Consider the following 18,091-nt stretch of genomic DNA (forward strand, 5'->3'; position numbering starts at 1 on the left):
TTAAGGAAGTTCCCTTTCACTTCTGGCTTGGAAACTTTTTAAAAAAATCATACGTGGATATTGAAACTCATCCTATTCTTTCTCTGCATCTAGTAAGATGATCATCTGATTTCCTCCTTAAGTTGGTTCTGTAGTAAATTAATTTATTTTTATAGTTTTCAAAGAGAATTTTAATTGAAAACATTAAAATTGAATGGAAGTGGGATTTATGGAAATATTAAAATTATATGGAAGTGGGATTTGTGAGTTGGATAATGTTCTGTTTCTTGATCTGTACACAAGTGTGATTGGTTTGTAAAAATTTACTAAGCTGTACACTTATGAGTAATTTTATGTAATACTTTATGTTTCAATAAAAGTTAAAAGAAAAACAACTAAATTCCTATTTGAGAATGAAAAGCTGTTTCTTCTGAAGGAAACTTAGCTGCCCCACTTTCCACTTACATCCACCTCCTAGGAGAGGTGAAGATCTGGGTTGTTAAGATGGAAGTAAAGTCAAATATTTAAGTGGTACGCAATTGACACACTTAATGTTCTCAGAGCTGGGTGGCTCCCCCCTGCCCCAGAATTCAGTGTACATTAGCTTTGTTACTCACTGGTATACTCAAGCCACAGGAGGTTCATGTTTAGTATTATGATGAGAGACTGGATTATTTTCATGAGAGATTGGATTCTTTCCTAAGTCACCCTCTCCAGACAATCTTCTGTCTGGTTTCTGCTATCTTTCCTTTCGCTGAGCTTTTCCAACATAATATTTCTGTGTTGAGTTAAAGAATAAAATTTCTCCTCTTTTACAATACCTGCAGGAATTGATGTTGTCTTACATTCTGTCTTCAAACTACATTTCCATCCTTCCCAGATTTGTTCCCATTTGGATTTTTTTGTTGGAACTCAATGAAGTCTATTCATTAATTTGAGAAGTGATATCTTTATAATTTTTCCTCTTTTCATTCAGAACCATGGTAAACCTCTCCATTATGTCAAGTCTAATTTTATTCCACTCGGATATGACTCAATATGGTTCTGCAGTTTCCTTCATACAGATTCTACATATTTTTTATTAGTGTTATTTCTACTTGTTTCTTGTTTTTTTTGTTGTTGTTGCGATTGTTGCTATTGTGAATGGGAATGGGTCCCCCTTTTTTTTTTTCCATTCAAAAATGAACTCGTAGAGCGATAGGATCTCTACCACCCTTCTCAGTTATGAGACTCTATGGTTCCCCGCTTCTATAAGAACAGTCCACTTGCACCTACATTATCTCAACCGGAAGGAAGATGGCAACCGAGAGTCACCAGGCAAAGGGCCGCTCTATCTCGCCTTTGTTCTCCTCTCTGTGGTTACTGCGCAGGCGTAGTCGTCCCAGCACCTCCCCGCCTTCCCGGTCGCGGGCCCAGCTCGGTAGCGCCGGCGCACTGGCGCGCTCCGTTTACACGCTCCGGGGCCTGTAGGCGCCGCGAGTTCCGGCTGTCGCCGTCGCTGCCGCAGCTCCTGGAGGTCGGTTGCGACGAGTAACGGCGCCGGGACGAGCCCAGCGCCTTCTTCTCCGATATGTACCCGAATTGGGGCCGGTATGGCGGGAGCAGCCACTATCCGCCGCCGCCGCCGGTCCCGCCGCCGCCGCCGGTGGCGCTTCCTGAGGCCTCGCCGGGGCCCGGGTACTCGAGCTCGACGACTCCCGCGGCCCCTTCCTCCTCGGGCTTCATGAGCTTCCGCGAGCAGCACCTGGCGCAGCTCCAGCAGCTGCAGCAGATGCACCAGAAGCAAATGCAGTGCGTGCTCCAGCCCCATCACCTTCCTCCGCCCCCCCTGCCGCCCCCGCCGGTGATGCCGGGGGGCGGCTACGGGGACTGGCAGCCACCGCCGCCGCCGATGCCCCCGCCACCTGGGCCGGCTCTCAGCTATCAGAAGCAGCAGCAGTACAAACACCAGATGCTCCACCATCAACGAGACGGGCCTCCTGGTTTGGTTCCCATGGAGCTGGATTCCCCCCCTGAATCTCCCCCAGTACCGCCGGGGTCCTATATGCCCCCCTCTCAATCTTACATGCCCCCACCTCAGCCGCCACCCTCGTACTATCCCCCAGCCTCGTCTCAGCCCTATTTGCCTCCTGCTCAGCCGTCCCCTTCTCAGTCCCCAACTTCCCAATCCTACCTGGCGCCCACCCCATCCTATTCTTCCTCTTCCTCCTCCTCGCAGTCCTATTTGAGCCATTCCCAGTCCTACATGCCCCCTTCTCAGGCATCTCCTTCCCGCCCCTCCCAAGGCCATTCTAAATCCCAGCTACTAGCTCCACCACCACCGTCCGCCCCTTCTGGGAATAAGACAACTGTTCAGCAAGAGCCTTTGGAGAGTGGGGCCAAGAACAAGAGTGCTGAACAGCAGCAAACTGCTCCTGAGCCAGATCCCTCTACGATGACTCCACAGGTAAGAAAGCTGCCCAAGCTGCTGTCTCTCACCTAGACGGCCCTAAGTGAGCGGGCCTGGGGGCTTTAGCTCCGTGCTTAGCCTGATTCCAACACATAATACTAGCTACTTTACACTCCAGAGGATTCCATAAAAGTCAGAGGCTGACATCTCAGCTTTTTAATGAGCTAAATGTGGATTATTAAAAGAACTGTTTTTGAAGATATTTCTAGACACCAGAGCAAAGGGATGGCTCAAGAGTTACTTCTCAGAATATATTCCTTGGTTTCCTTTGACCAGCCTTCTAGATTTTGTTGCTGTTGCAAAGGGCTTTTTTTTTCTTTTTTTAAATTGTAACTTAAACTAAAATTCTATTTGAGAGGCAACCTCAGTAAGAAGTTTCTCAAAGGACTGACACTTGAAATGCATATAAATCTTAGGATCAGTTAGCTTCTTTAAAAAATATTTAAGGGTCACTGATAGCTGTCAGCTTCCTGAATTAACAGGTCTCAGCAAATGAAGGATGGAAAATTTGTTCTAATCAGGAACACACCTAGGGAAGTCTACATATTTGATGTTTTGGGGAGTCTATTGGTTGTTTAAGTAGTTTACCTATACTTCTTTTTTTCTCATATCACCTAAACGTAGTTTTAAGACGGCCAGTTTGCTACATTGCATTGTTGTCACCATGTACTCCAGAGTAACAGCCTTGGGATTTGGCCAAGTTTTTTTAAAAAAAAACTTCTTGATACATCTTCATTCATGAGCTATTCTTCTCAACTTCTGTTTGAAGTGATGCTTTCCTGTCAAAGATTGGTAAGGGAGCGGTAATGTATTCCTCCCTTAAGAAAGAAGATAGAATTAAAGTGTAAGAAATCATGTTATGATTTCTTAAAATGGACACTTACTAATTTACCGAGGTTCTCTAATGAAAAAAGAGAATCTTTTAATCAGCAAGTTCAGATTTACATATAAAAGATTTCCAAAAGATAGGGATGCAGCATTTCAATTTTACAGTGGCTTGGCATTAGAAATTAGGAAAAGAAACAGGTTGTAAATAAGCAAGCTGTGCTTGGCATTTCATCAGGAGAGAACACTTGAGATGCTAGGGTAAAACAGTAGAATAAGATTCTGTTAGCTTACACCACAATAGCACCATTCCACCATGTTCTTTCCCCAGACTCCTCTCATAATAGAGACAGAATTTCTCCCCCCTTTACCACTCCACTCTGAAATTTCCAGTGCTTTTACTGTCAAACACTCAGAGTTAGTGCAGGCCAAAATATGACATTTATATCCTTATCTCTGGTAGTCTTTTTCTGGCCTTTTAGACAAATGAATTATTTTTTGGTTGTGGGAGGAATCAGACCAGTCCTTCATCTAAATACTTACCATGAACACTGCATTTGTTTTTCTGCCTTTGTGCCCTTGTCTATAGTCAACTTCTTTTAGTACCTTGACTATTCAGTGCCTCATATTCTTTGATGAGAGCTGGAAAGAAAGTGGTGGAAGATGAGGTTTGAGAGGTGTGAATAGGCCAGATCAAGAAAGGCCTTGTTAAACTTCTTTAGGTTTTCTTGTTTATGTCTAGAATTCATCCCAACCTCCTCAGCCTTCTTTTGCCTTACAGCTGTATTGCTTTTAAGGCACATCTCAAATATCAGGGTCTCTATGAAGCCAGGCCTGAACTTAACCATGTGGTTTGTCACCTGCAGGCAGAAACTGTCTCACTTACCTTTTTATCCCTTGTAGCACCTAGGACAGTGCTTTACAAATTGTAGGCTCTCCACAAAGATTTGTTGAATAAGATGCAGGAGTTAACATGCTCTAAACTTGGTATACTTTGGTTTAAACATTTTCTTTATTCTAGTAACATTTTCTTCATGCTAGTGCCAATCTCTGACAACCCTTCTGCATATTTAATATTCTTTGATTCATTTTTTTATTTTTGGAATATGTCACTAAAACTCTTATGGAGAAAGATCTTAAACATGCACAAAAGTAGAGAAAATGGTTTGATTCCCCTCCATATACCCATTGCTCATATTCAACAGCTGTCAAGATTTTTGCCATGTTTACTTCACCTAGGCCTTTATTTATTTGCTGAAAATTTTTTTTTCTCTTTTTGACCACACCTGTGGCATATGGAAGTTCCTGGGTGAGGGGTCAAATTGGAGCTGCAGCTGCCAGCCTACACCACAGCCACAGTAACGCCAGATCAGAGCTGTATCTGCAACCTACGCTACAACTCATGGCAGTGCCAGATCCTTAATCCACTGAGCGAGGCCAGGGATCAAACCCACATCTTCACAGAGACTATGTCGGATTCCTTACCCGATGAGCCACAATGGGAATTCCATACCTACAGAATTAATGAGAGTTTCTTTCTGTCATCTAATACCTGATCCATTCAAATCTCCCCTATTATTGCATCATAATAAAAATAACCCCTTGGTATTATCCATGTTAAATTTCCCAGTGGACTTAATAATGTTTTGTTGGTTTGCTCAAATCAGGATCCAATGTAGACATTTTGGGGCAGAATACTTTTGTTGTGGGACTGTCCTCTGCACTGTAGGATGTTTAGCAGCATCTCTGGCATCTACCTCCCAGATGCCAGTAGCAGCCTCCAGTTATGATAACCAAAGATGTTTCTAGACATTGCCAACTAGTTGCTGGCAGACAGAATCACTCTCATTTGCGAATCTCAGATTTAGGCGAGTCTCTCCTATTCTCTTTTTCTACACCTGGCCATTGAGCTTGATGAAGAACCTGTGTTAGTTGTCCTATAGAATGTCCCAAGTTCTGGATTTGTCTGCTCTTTCATGGTGTCATTTGTCTTGTTCCTCTCTCTCCCACGTTTTTTGTAAACTTGATGTTAAGTCTGAAACTTTCCTAGATTTAAGTTTGCCCTTCTTTTGGACTAAAAATCCAAGTCATGCTGTGTACTTCCCTTGCATCCCATCAGGAGGCACTCAGTGCCTGCTTGTCCCATGGTCAGTTGTGCCAGTAGTGATCAGAGGGTGACAGTCTGGTTCCTCCACTGTAAAGCTTCCAATCAATTTTGTATCTAAAGTTTCATCTAGTGGCTCATTCATTGATGGTCTTTGCCTGTAAATTATTTTATCATTAGAGGTTATAATGTGATTATTTCTGCCATTTCTTCTATTTACTATATGGAATTCTGTAAAGAAAGACTTTCACTTCTGATAGGACTGTTTGATTGGAAATACAGTTAGTATAGAAAAGACAGGATAAATGCTTGCTAGTCTTCCATTATATTTCTAGTTTTCAGAGTAAAATGATTGTGATTTAATAAAATATGTCTTTTTTGAAGAATTAACTTTGTGTTTAAAGATCTGGCTAGGTAAAATACATACTGGTCTTTTTTGTGACTTGTGATTCATTCTTTTATTCTCAAAACTTATTTAAGTAGAGCTGTTGACTTTCAGTTTTTAGTCATTATTTAATATTCAAATATTTATTGAAGGAGTTCCTGTCATGGCTCAGCAGGTTAAGAACCCAACTAGTATCCATGAGGATGCAGGTTCGATCCCTGACCTCGATCAGTGGGCTAAAGATTCGGCATTGCTGCAAGCTGCAACGTAGGTCACAGATGCAGCTCGGATCCAGCGTTGCTGTGGCTGTGGTGTAGGCTGGCAGCTGCAGTTCTGATTCGACCCCTAGCCTGGGAACTTCCATATGCCACAGGTGTGGCCATAAAAAATTTATTGAGTAACACCTGTGTGTCAAGAACTGTGCTTAGTACTGGAGATGAAATGGTGAACAAAATAGACAAGGTACCTGCCCTCATTGACTTGGTCCAATGGGGGAAAAGGATATTTAATAAGTATTTAAGAGAAGTACAGGGTGCTATGGGATTATAAAATAGAAAATATCACTAGACTGTTCCTTAAGGAATAGGAAAAGGTGAGTTTTTTTAAACTCACCATTGTATTCACAGTGCCTTGCTCAGAGTCTAATACGTAGTAGGTGAAAAACGTATTTTCACAGGATTGAATGAAGCTGGGAGCTCTAAGCTAGTTGAAGAGACCTCCCTTTGCAAGTAAAATTTAAATGAAACCTGAAGAATGGGTAGAAATGAACCAGATAGAGGTCAAAGAATTAAGTAAGGCTTACTGAAAGCTCAGGGCGAAAATGGCAGGTACACACCAGGCTAGGGAGGCCTTAGAGGACTTTATTCCTAAGGACAGTAGGAAGCCATTTAAGGATTTTTATATAGGCAAATGTGACAGATTGGCTTTCTTGAATGTTCACTCTGCTTTGCAGTGTGGAGAGAGGAATCTAAAGGAGTAAGAGTGATTTAGAAAGAATAGGTGATGGTGTGATCCAGGCAAGAGTTAATAGAGGCTTGGGCTTGAATGGTGACGGAGAATCATGGAGAGAAGTGGAAAGGCTGGAGAAATATTTAGGTACTGGAATCCAGTTGGAGATGGAGTCGTAGTGGAGAGGGAGGCATCAAGGATGATTCCTGGCTTTCTGGGATAGGCTGCTGAGTAGATGGTGGTGTCATATACTAATAAAATAGGAAAACTTTCAGGAGGAGGAACAGGTCTGGGGAGATGAGGGGAAAATGATGAGTTAAATTTTAGACCTACTGAGTTTAAGATCCTGAGACATATGATTTCTAATGGAGATGTCTGGTTGGAAGTTAGATATAGGTCTGGAGTCTAGAAGTGAGATCTGGGAGACATGATGGACTTTTGAGTCATCAGCCTAAAAATGGTATTCGAAGGCACAGGGGAGGTATTTGAAGTCTCCCAAGGAGTATGTGTAGAGTAAGAATAGCGTTTAAAGGACATTGAGCCTCGTCCTGCAGAATCACAGTATCTAATGGAACCAATGGGAAGTAAGGACAAATAGGTAAATGGAAGATCAGGACAGTGTGGTGCCACAGACTTGAAGGGAAGGCTCTTTCTAGCAGGAGGGAGTGGTCACCTGTGTCACTGCTGAGAGGTCAAGCAAGATGAAGACTGAGTTATGTGTTGCATTTACTGACATGTAGATTATTGTTGACCTTGGCAGGAGCAGTTTCATAGTGACTGAAGCCATATTGCATTGATTTGAGGAGTGATGGAAGGTGAGGAAATGGGGATGGTGAGTATAGACAACTCTTTCAAGAAGTTTAACTGAAGGAGAGAGAGAGAATGTGGGCAGGAGCTGGAGGAAGATGCAAAGTGAAGGAGTTTTTTAAAGATGGGACTAAGATTATCTAGTTACCTTAATTCCTGGAATAGAATGTGAACATCAAAAATACTGAAAACAAATATGTCTTAAATAAATTTTGAAAATGGAAATCCATTTCATTATTTTACCAAGTCCCCCCACCCCCACCCCATTCTGCTTGCTTTAGGATATAAGACATTGAACATTTAGTGTTACAGGCATTTATCGTAAGCAACTTGGATAGGAAAATTAATCTTTAAAACATCACACATATATACACATGTATTCGTTCATTCATTTGTTCTCTCTCTCTCCCTCACCCTCTCCCTCCTTCTTTATATTTCCCTACTTGGAGAATCATTTAGTACCTAGTTCATTACTGTACTTGTAGAAAGTAGTCAGCTAGTACTTGCTGAATTAATTAGCTTCTTTTTTGGTAGTGATACTCGTGACAGATAATTCCATTCAATGTCTTTTGGAATGTGACATATACTATGATTTTTCCTCAGCCCATGAACTAACATCCCATATGAGATGGAGTTGTCTGATATAATGGGACATTCAGAACTGCCTACTAGTTCAGCTTTATTACCAAGTCCAGGCAGGTTTTATTCCTTTCTAAAATAGAGATAAATCAACCTTCTCTGGGATCACTGAGACATTTCAGAATGATTTCATCATTATTCATTTGTAGAGCTTTTAAAAATGTGCCAAAACCTTGTCCTAGGACTAAATTAGATCTGGTTTCCTCACATTGGGTTCATGTTAAGTAGAAATTGACCCGCAGTGCATACTGTCAGTAAATCAACAAGTACTTGAGCTCCTAACAAGGTTCTTAACCTTAGACTAAGTCCAAGACAAAGATTGAAAGCATGAGAATAAGGTGGGTACAAATTGAGAAAGAATCTAGACCTGGGAGTTCCCTTGTGGCACAGTGGATTAAGGATCTGGCATTGTCACTTGGGATCACTGCTGTGGTGTAGGTTTAATCCCCGGCCAGGGAACTTCCACATGCCGTGGGTGTCACCCCACCCCAAATACAAAGAATCTAGAGCCAAATAATCTTCCTATTTGTAGCCACTGGCTTCATAGTTTATGAAAGATGGTTTGTGTTTTTGTATCTTTTGGTGATGCTTTCAAAGCAACTTAAAAAAAGGAAACCTTTAACTTCTGCTTGGGTTTATTTTTTAAAGTTGAAAGAGAAGACTGTTGCCTTTTTTCAGTATTTTCATACAATGATGGAAGAAAGCTGAAAATGTTTTACTACTACATTTTTTTTTTCCTTTTAGTACTACTTTATTGTTGACTGTCATGGTCCATGTGCTGTTTTTTTTTTCATGTTGACTAGTAAAAATTATTATATCCCAGGAGCTGATGATTATGCATGTGATAATTTAAAAAACCCAGTCATGACCCAGACTTCAAGATGGAGTTAGTGAGGTGTGGAATTTATTCTTCCCAATGGATTGCAGCATGTTTCAGGTCATAGAAATTAGTAGCCAAAAGGGGACTCTTTAGCTGATCAACAACCATTTATTAACATTCTACTGTGTGCTTTAGCACTATGCTTAAGCACCAGATAGGATACAAGAACAGCGTGAGAGCTAGCTCTCCCAAGAAAATTACATTCTGTGAGTGAAAAAACAGGTAACAAAAAGGTATGTTTAATGAGAAAAGAGTATATGTTTCATATATTTGTGTTTGGAAAATTGAAGAGGATATGTAATAAAATAGTAACAATATAGGAAATCCTGGTTATCCAAAGATGATGAATCTCAGTTGAATGCATGTAAAATGAATCTATTTAACACAAGGACCAAAAGTTTACCGTAAAAAGTAAAAAATTTGATTTGGGACACGATCTTTTTTTTTTTTGTCTTTTTAGGGCCGCACCTGCGGCATATGGAAATTCCCAGGCTAAGGGTCAAATCTAAGCTGTAGCTGCTGGCCCTATGCCACAGCCACAACAACATGAGATCTGAGCCGCATCCGACCTACACCACAGCTCACAGCAACGTTGGATCCTTAACCCACCGAGCAAGGCCAGGGATCGAACCTATGTCCTCATGGATGCTAGTCAGATTCGTTTCCACTGTGCCACAATGGGAACTCCTCGTCTTTTATTTCATTTCACATTGAAAAACTATTTTAGGGATTAATAAATTTTTTCACGGGCTGTTTTTTTTCAACCTTTGATATTCATGTCATTCTCTTTCTTTTTGGTTGTTAACTGGTGGTACTTCTGCTAGGTCCTCAGCTATCAGTAATGAGTTCAAAGTTCACCAACATCACCTTTTTTTTTTTTTTTGTCTTTCTGCCATTTCTTGGGCCGCTCCCGTGGCATATGGAGGTTCCCAGGCTAGGGGTCGAATTGGAGCTATAGCCACAGGCCTACGCCAGAGCCACAGCAGTGCAGGATCCGAGCCACGTCTGCAACCTACACCACAGCTCACAGCAACGCTGGATCGTTAACCCACTGAGCAGGGCCATGGATCAAACCCGCAACCTCATGGTTCCTAGTCGGATTCGTTAACCACTGCGCCACGACGGGAACTCCCAACATCACTTTTATAAAAACCTGCATCTTGGAGTTCCCATTGTGGCTCAGCAGGTTACAAACCCTGTTAGTATCCATGAGGATGCAGGTTCGATCCCTGGCACCGCTCAGAGGGTTAAGGATCCGGTGTTGCTATGAGCTGTGATGTAAGTTACAGATGCGGCTCCGAGCTGGCATTGCTGTGGCAGTGACGTAGGCTGGTGGCTACAGCTCTGATTAGACTTTCGATATGCTGTGGGTGCAGCCCTTAAAAATAAAAATTTAAATAAAATCCTCCATCTTTATAATCGTAGTAGAAATATATGCTATTGTTAATTATAGACATATATAGGGCAATTCATTAGTGAATATTTTAGTGTTATGACAACATTTTTTCCTTGTGCAACCTTGTAACCATGGGGAATTGTATAATGAACACTGAGATAGCGAAGGTCCTGTAGTTATTTTTGAGTGGTGAGATTTTCTAAAAATTGATTTTAATTAGTTATCACCTGTTTGTACAGTCGAGTCTCTTTATTTCAGGTATTTATACTCCATAAAGTTTTCAGAAACACTGACTTAGAGAATACTGAACCATTGCTCCTGGGGGAAGTATAGGGTTAGGTTCCTGTGGGCCTTTGGCCACATTTTCATCAACTAACCAATACATGACTTTGTTTTATAAGTTTCTGGTGAAAGAACCTTGTTTAAGGTATACTGTTGATCATTAATGTTGTACTCACCTCCAACAGCACTGTGACACGTGCCTGAGGAAAGCTTATCCAACAAAAGTATTTTTTCCTTAAGGCACATCACAGCCTTCCTGCACTTAGGAACACTAGACAGCACTTTAGCAGTATGCTTATGGGCCGTTTTAAACAGCAAAGGCTTCAACAGAATGCACGGAAATGTGAAAAATGTGGCCCTGAATAGACTTCGAAAAGAACATCTATTTACAGTATAAGAGCTAAACAGAAAGGCAGAGTATGGCCATGGTTAGGCCAAGAAGATGCAAGTCAAGTAACTTAGATTTTTTGCCGCTCTATACATGTCCACAAATGGCTGCCAAAGCTCCCCGAGTATCAACTTTGGAATTAGAAATAAATTTTAGCCAGTAGGGCAGATTCACAAATATAAAATCCATGAATAATGAGAACAGGCTGTGTCATCTAGTCTTTTTCCACATTAAACGCATTATTGTAATTTTTAAAAAGCAGAAGCACAAATTTCCAGAAGGTCAAATTATAGTATAATTTGGAAGACAAAGTACAACTTTTAAAATAAATAGAACAGGAATTCCCATCATGGCTCAGTGGAAATGAATCTGACTAGTATCCATGAGGATGCAAGTTTGTTTGATCCCTGGCCTTGCTCAGGGGGTTAAGCATCTGGCGTTGCCATGAGCTGTGGTGTAGGTTGCAGACGCAGCTTGGATTCCCCACTGCTGCGTCTGTGGCGTAGGCTGGCGGCTGCAGCTCCCATTAGACGCCTAGCCTGGGAACCTCTATATGAACCTCTATAGTCTATGAATATATGTATACGTTCTAAGAATATACATATGTATGAAAATATACATATGTATAAAAATATACATATGTATATTCTCACATATGCATATATACCTGGTATAGCAAGATTAATGATACAACAGGTATTTAAAAGAGGGAAGAACACTGCAGAAGAGAAGACAGAGAAATGAGGACTGTTTGGTTGTATTCACTGTATATATTATATCAATAAGACCCCTGTGGATAAATCTGACCAGCTAAAGGCAAGTTGAAAACGAGTAGCTGTGAACAGTGAAAGGATTTATTACTCTGCTCATTTATCAGAAAGACTGCACTTACCTCCAAAAGTGTGTTTTTAATGAGAGAAATATGTTGAATAAATATAACATACGGTTTAGGAGTTGCCGCTGTGGAGCAGTGGGATTGGCAGCGTCACTGCGGCTGCAGGACAAAGGTTCAGTGCCCGGCCTGGCACAGTGGGTTAAAGGATCTGGCGTTGCCATAGCCGCTGTGGTAGACCCCTGGCTGGGGAACTCCATATACCAAAAAAAAAAAAAAGTATGTGTGTGTGTATATATATATATATATATATGTATATGTATGTATGTATGTATGTATGGTTTAACTTAAATGTATAAATTTGGGGGAGGAATTGAATAATCTTGTGTATTTATTTGCTTTTCTCAGTCCAGCTTTGCCTTTTCCTACATACAGATACATGAACATAGATACAAATATAGATGACAACAAGTTGCAGATACATAGGGTTGTCAATTAAAATTCTTAAAAATGGTTTCTGTTGCAGGAACAACAGCAATATTGGTATCGACAGCACCTGCTTAGTTTGCAGCAGAGGACAAAAGTGCATTTACCTGGGCACAAAAAGGGTCCTGTTGTATCAAAGGATGCACCTGAGCCAGTAAAAGAAGAAGGTACTGTACCTGCCACCAGTCAAGTACCAGAACCCCCTCCGTCCGAGGAACCCCCACTACCACCCCCTAATGAGGATGTACCACCTCCTCTCCCACCTGAAGAACCCCAGGTAACCATAAAATTAATTACTTTGTATTTATGAAATTGTTCAGCTTTTTTTCTGGTTCATATATCTTTGTTAAAAATGAATATTTATTTTCATGTGTTTATATTAAAGTACATGTAAAATTTCATTTGTGAAATATTCAGATGTATGCCATATCAGGTTTAGAAAAGGCATTTTTCTGTAAACAAAACAAAAAGATAACCTACGGAATGGGAGAAAATATTTGCAAATGATGCCACTGACAAGAGGTTAATCTCCAAAATATACAAACAGCTCATACAGCTCAGTGTCAAAATAAAACCAGCTCAGTCAAGAAATGTGCAGAAGATCTAAAAAGACAGTTCTCCAAAGATGACATAAAGATGGCCAAAAGGCACATGAAAAGATGCTCAACATCACTAATAGAGAGATGCAAATCAAAACTACAGTGAAGTATCACCTCACACTGGTCAGAATGGCCATCATCAGAAAGACTACAAATAATAAATGCTGGAGAGGGGGCAGAGAAAGGAACCCTCCTACACTGTTGGTGGAAATGTAAATTGGCACAACCACAATGGAAAATAGTGTGGAGGTTCCTTAAAAAACTAAAAATGGCACTACCATATGATCCAGCAAATCCCAATCCTGAGCATATATCTGGAGAAAAATACAATTTGAAAAGATACATGCATCCCACTATCCATAGCAGCATTATAGCCAAGACATGGAAGCAACCTAAGTGTCTACTGACAGATGAATGGATAAAAATGTGGTACATACACAATGGAATATTACTCAGCCATAAAAAGAATGAAATAATGCTATTTGCAGCAACATGGATAGACCTAGAGATTATTATACTAAGTGAAGTAAACGAGACAGACAAAGACAAATATCATATGATATTGCTAATATGTGGAATCTAAAAAAAAGGATACGCATGAGCTTATTTATGAAACAAATAGACTCACATACATAGAAAGCAAATTTCTGATTACCAAAGGGGAGGAGAAGAGGGTGATATATTAGGAGATTGGGATTAAAATATACACACCCTATTATATATAAAATAGATAACTCACAAGGACCTACTGTATAGGACAGGGAATTATACTCAGTATCTTGTAATAACCTATAATTAAAGAGAATGTTAGAATATATATTAATATATATGTATAACTGAATCACTTTACTGTATACCTATAATTAACACAACATTGTGAATCAACTGTACTTCAATAAAAATTTTTTTAAAAAGAAAAGGCATTTTTTCGTGGTTTAAGTGAGAGTGAAGAATTAAACACTCTGCTTTTTTCGTCTTTTCTCCTTTTCTGGGGCCACTTCCTGCGGCATATGGAGGTTCCCAGGCTAGGGGTCTAACCAGAGCTGTAGCCGCCGGCCTACAGCATAGCCACAGCAATGTGGGATCCGAGCCACATCTGCAACCTATACCACAGCTCATGGCAGTGCCGGATCCTTAACCCACTGAGCAAGGCCAGGAATCTAACCCGCAACTTCATGGTTCCTAGTTGGATTCGTTAACCACTGCGCCACGACAACGGGAACTACAAGATACTTCTGAATTAAGTGTCTCTAAACACTGAACAGATGCCATGTGGCTGTTTTCATATTGGCAGTATAGGGCAGTAATTAAGACATGCAGCTTTATTTATTTATTTTTGCTTTTTAGGGCCGCACCCACAGCATGTGGAGGTTCCCAGCTTAGGGATTGAATCGGGAGCTGTAGCTGCCAGCCTACACCACAGCCACAGCAACGTCAGATCCAAACTGCATCTGTGACCTACACCACACACAGCTTACGGCAACGGCAGATCTTTAACCACTGAGGGATGCCAGGGATCAAACAAACCCGCAACCTCATGGGTCCTAGTCGGATTCATTTCCACTGAGCCACGATGGGAACTCCCAGATTCAGCTATTATTGTCAAACTGCCTGGACTGTAATCCAGGCACTGCCACTTGCTGGTGGTGACGCTGAAGAAGTTAGTTAACCATTCTGTGCTTCACTTTCCTTATCTGTAAAATGGGTATATCCAAATAGTAGCTTTCTTATAGAACTGTTGAAGCACTAAATATAATAATCCTTGTTGCTTTGCATACTGACTGGCACATGGAAAGTTCTCACCTTGGTCCAAAGGTCATTGTCCTCCCTTATGTGGAAACATTAATGAAACATAATGATTATACTGTTATCACCTGCAAAAGGTGGCTAAGGTGAAAAAGATTTCTCATGGAGTGAAAAGGACAGTAACTATGGATTATTTTTCTAATGGAGAAATGGTTATCCTGTTTAGGAACAGAGATTGTTATTTTAGCAAAGACTGTGGAATTTGGAGTTCCCGTCATGGCGCAGTGGTTAACGAATCCAACTAGGAACCATGAGGTCGCTGGTTCAGTCCCTGCCCTTGCTTAGTGGGTTAAGGATCCGGCGTTGCCGTGAGCTGTGGTGTAGGTCACAGACGCAGCTTGGATCCCATGTTGCTGTGGCTCTGGCGTAGGTGGGTGGCTACAGCTCCGATTCGACCCCTAGCCTGGGAATCTCCATATGCCGCGGGAGCAGCCCAAGAAATAGCAAAAAGACCAACAACAACAAAAAAAAAGTGGAATTTATAAATTCCTTTGTGTTAGGATCCATGATCACAGTGTAGATAGAACTGCATATTTTACCTAAAGATAGAGTAGCTTGGAGTTCCCATTGTGACTCAGTGGTTAACGAACCCCACTAGCATCCATGAGGACATAGGTTCAATCCCTTGCCTCATTGAGTGGGTTAAGGATCCGGCGTTGTTGTGAGCTGTGGTGAAGGTCACAGATGCGGCTTGGATCTGGCGTTGCTATGGCTGTGGTGTAGGTGGGCAGCTACAGCTCTGATTCAACCCCTAGCCTAGAAACCTCCGTATGCCTGCTAAAAGTGTGGCCCTAAAAAGAAGAAAAATTTAAAGAACAGATTTTCTCAGCCAGAGTTGTAGGCATCCTGGCCTTTATAACACAATACTATACAATAAAATATAAATTGTATAAGATATTCACATTTCTTTTAATCTGGTTGCTCTTTATGACTTGCAAAAAAAAAAATCCCCCAAAATAAAATGTATCCTCTCTTATCTTTAGTCTGAGGACCCAGAAGAAGATGCCAGGTTAAAACAGTTGCAGGCTGCAGCAGCGCACTGGCAGCAGCACCAACAACATCGAGTTGGCTTCCAGTATCAGGGAATAATGCAGAAGCACACTCAGTTACAGCAGATCCTACAGCAGTACCAACAGATTATACAGCATCCACCCCATATACAGGTGAGTGCTTTCCTCAGTTGACACGTGGGAGATTGACCCAGGACATTTAAAGGGTTTGTTTCTCATGAAACAGATTTAAATGTGAAGAAGGACAACTATCACGTTTTCCTGGAGTGCCCAAGTAGTTATATGTCACATGACCTGGGAGCTTGGGAAGTGTGGTATTATGAAAATGCTCTTGGGGAGGGGCAGGTATAGCAGAGACTTCATCATGTCAACCTCAGCAGATGTTAAGTACTGTTGAGGGATGTAAGAACCAGGGTTTCTTACAGAAACCATAGAAAACTTATGGTTACCAAAGAGGAAAGCGGGGGGGGGGGAGTAAATTAGGAATTTGGGATTAACAGATACACACTATTATATATAAAATAGATAAACCATAAGGACTTACTATATAGCACAGGAAACTATAGTCAATATCTTATGATAACCTATAATGAAAAAAAATTATATATATATAATTTTATATATATATATAAAACTGGGTAACCGTGCTGTACACCAGAAATGACACAATATTGTAAATCAGTTATACTTCAGTTTAAAAAAAGGAGTTCCTGCTGTGGCACAATGGGATTGGCAGCATCTTGGGAGCCCTGGGACATGGATTCAATCCCCAACCCAGCATGGGTTAAGGATCTGGTATTGCTGCAGCTGTGGCTTGGACCTGGTCGCTGCACCAGGAGCTCCATATGCCATGGGGCGGCCGAAAAAACAGACATTTCCATTGTGGCTCAGCAGGTTACAAACCCCCAAAATCAGTATCCATGAAGATGTGAGTTCGATCCCTGACCTTGCTCAGTGGGTTAAGGATCTGGTGTTGTGAGCTGTGGCTTAGGCTAGCAGCTTCAGCTCTGATTCCACCCCTAGCCTGGGAACATCCATATGCCACAGGTGCAGCCCTGAAAAACAAAAACAAACAGAAAAACAAAAAACCTGGAAAACAACAAAAATAAACCCAAACAGAAAAACAAAAACCTGAGTTTCTTATGTAGCTTCAAGTTAACCTGTATCTTGCCTAAAAAGCACTATAGTAACAGACAAAAATCTACCACCACAAAAAAAACCTAAGCAAATACACCACAAAAGATCAACTGACATAGATACCTGTTTGTCTTGTATCTTTGAGGTATAAATGTATGTTTATATATTTATAACATCATTTTCTTTTTCTTTTTTTTTATGTCTTTTTAGGGCGGCACCTGTGGCATATGGAGGTTCCCAGGCTAGGGGTCCAGTTGGAACTGTAGCCACTGGCGTGTGCCACAGCAACAGGGGATCTGAGCCACATCTGTGACCTACACCACAGCTCACTCTGACGCTGGAACCTTAATCCACTGAGCAAGGCCAGGGATCAAACCCGAATCCTCATGGATGCTAGTTGGGTTTGTTAACCACTGAGCCATGACAGTAACTCCAAAATATTTTTTGTTTGTTTTTTGTTTTTTTAGGGCCGCACCTGCCGCATATGGAGGTTCCCAGGCTAGGGGTCAAATTGGAGCCACAGCTGCCAGCCACAGCCACAAGCCATGTGGGATCTGAGCCATGTCTGCCACCTGCACCACAGTTCACAGCAATGCTGGATCCTTAACCCACTGAGCGAGGCCAGGGATCAAACCCACAGCCTCATGGATCCTAGTTGAATTCATTAACCTCTGAGCTCTAACCTCCCACCCCCCCCCCCCCTTTTCTTTTGTCTTTTTAGGGCCGCACCCGAGGCATATGGAGGTTCCTAGGCTGGGGGTCAAATTGGAGCTGTGGCTGCTGGCCTGTGCCACAGCCACAGCAGTGAAGGATACAAGCCGCGTCTGCAACCTACCCCACAGCTCATGGCAGTGCCGGATCCTTAACCCACTGAGCAAAGCCAGGGATCGAACCTGTGTGCTCATGGATGCTAGTCGGATTCATTTCCACTGAGCCACAATGGGAACTCCTAAAACATCATTTTCAATAGTAGTTAAAATGATCCATAGTAATATTAAAAATTTGAAAAATACTTACTGCTGAGATAGGTATTTGCTTTAGTGTCTGGTTCATTTTTCCCCCCAATGCTGTGATAACTTATATAAGTAAGTCAAAGGAAGAAATGTGAATGATCATCATTGAAAGGGTTTAACAAGCTT

General features: G+C 41.5%; 1 protein-coding gene across 1 annotated transcript in view; it reads left to right on the plus strand.

The window, feature by feature from the left end:
- The first annotated feature begins 1,390 nt into the window (after nucleotides 1-1,390).
- The window catches only part of YLPM1 (YLP motif containing 1), a 66,277-nt gene continuing 49,576 nt past the window's right edge, over nucleotides 1,391-18,091 (plus strand). Inside the window, 3 exon segments of the mRNA XM_047794539.1 lie at nucleotides 1,391-2,425; nucleotides 12,441-12,677; nucleotides 15,789-15,968. Coding sequence (XP_047650495.1) covers nucleotides 1,550-2,425; nucleotides 12,441-12,677; nucleotides 15,789-15,968 — 1,293 coding nt within the window. The 5' untranslated portion in view covers nucleotides 1,391-1,549.

Source organism: Phacochoerus africanus, chromosome 9, assembly GCF_016906955.1.
Source record: "Phacochoerus africanus isolate WHEZ1 chromosome 9, ROS_Pafr_v1, whole genome shotgun sequence".
Lineage (NCBI taxonomy): Eukaryota > Metazoa > Chordata > Mammalia > Artiodactyla > Suidae > Phacochoerus > Phacochoerus africanus.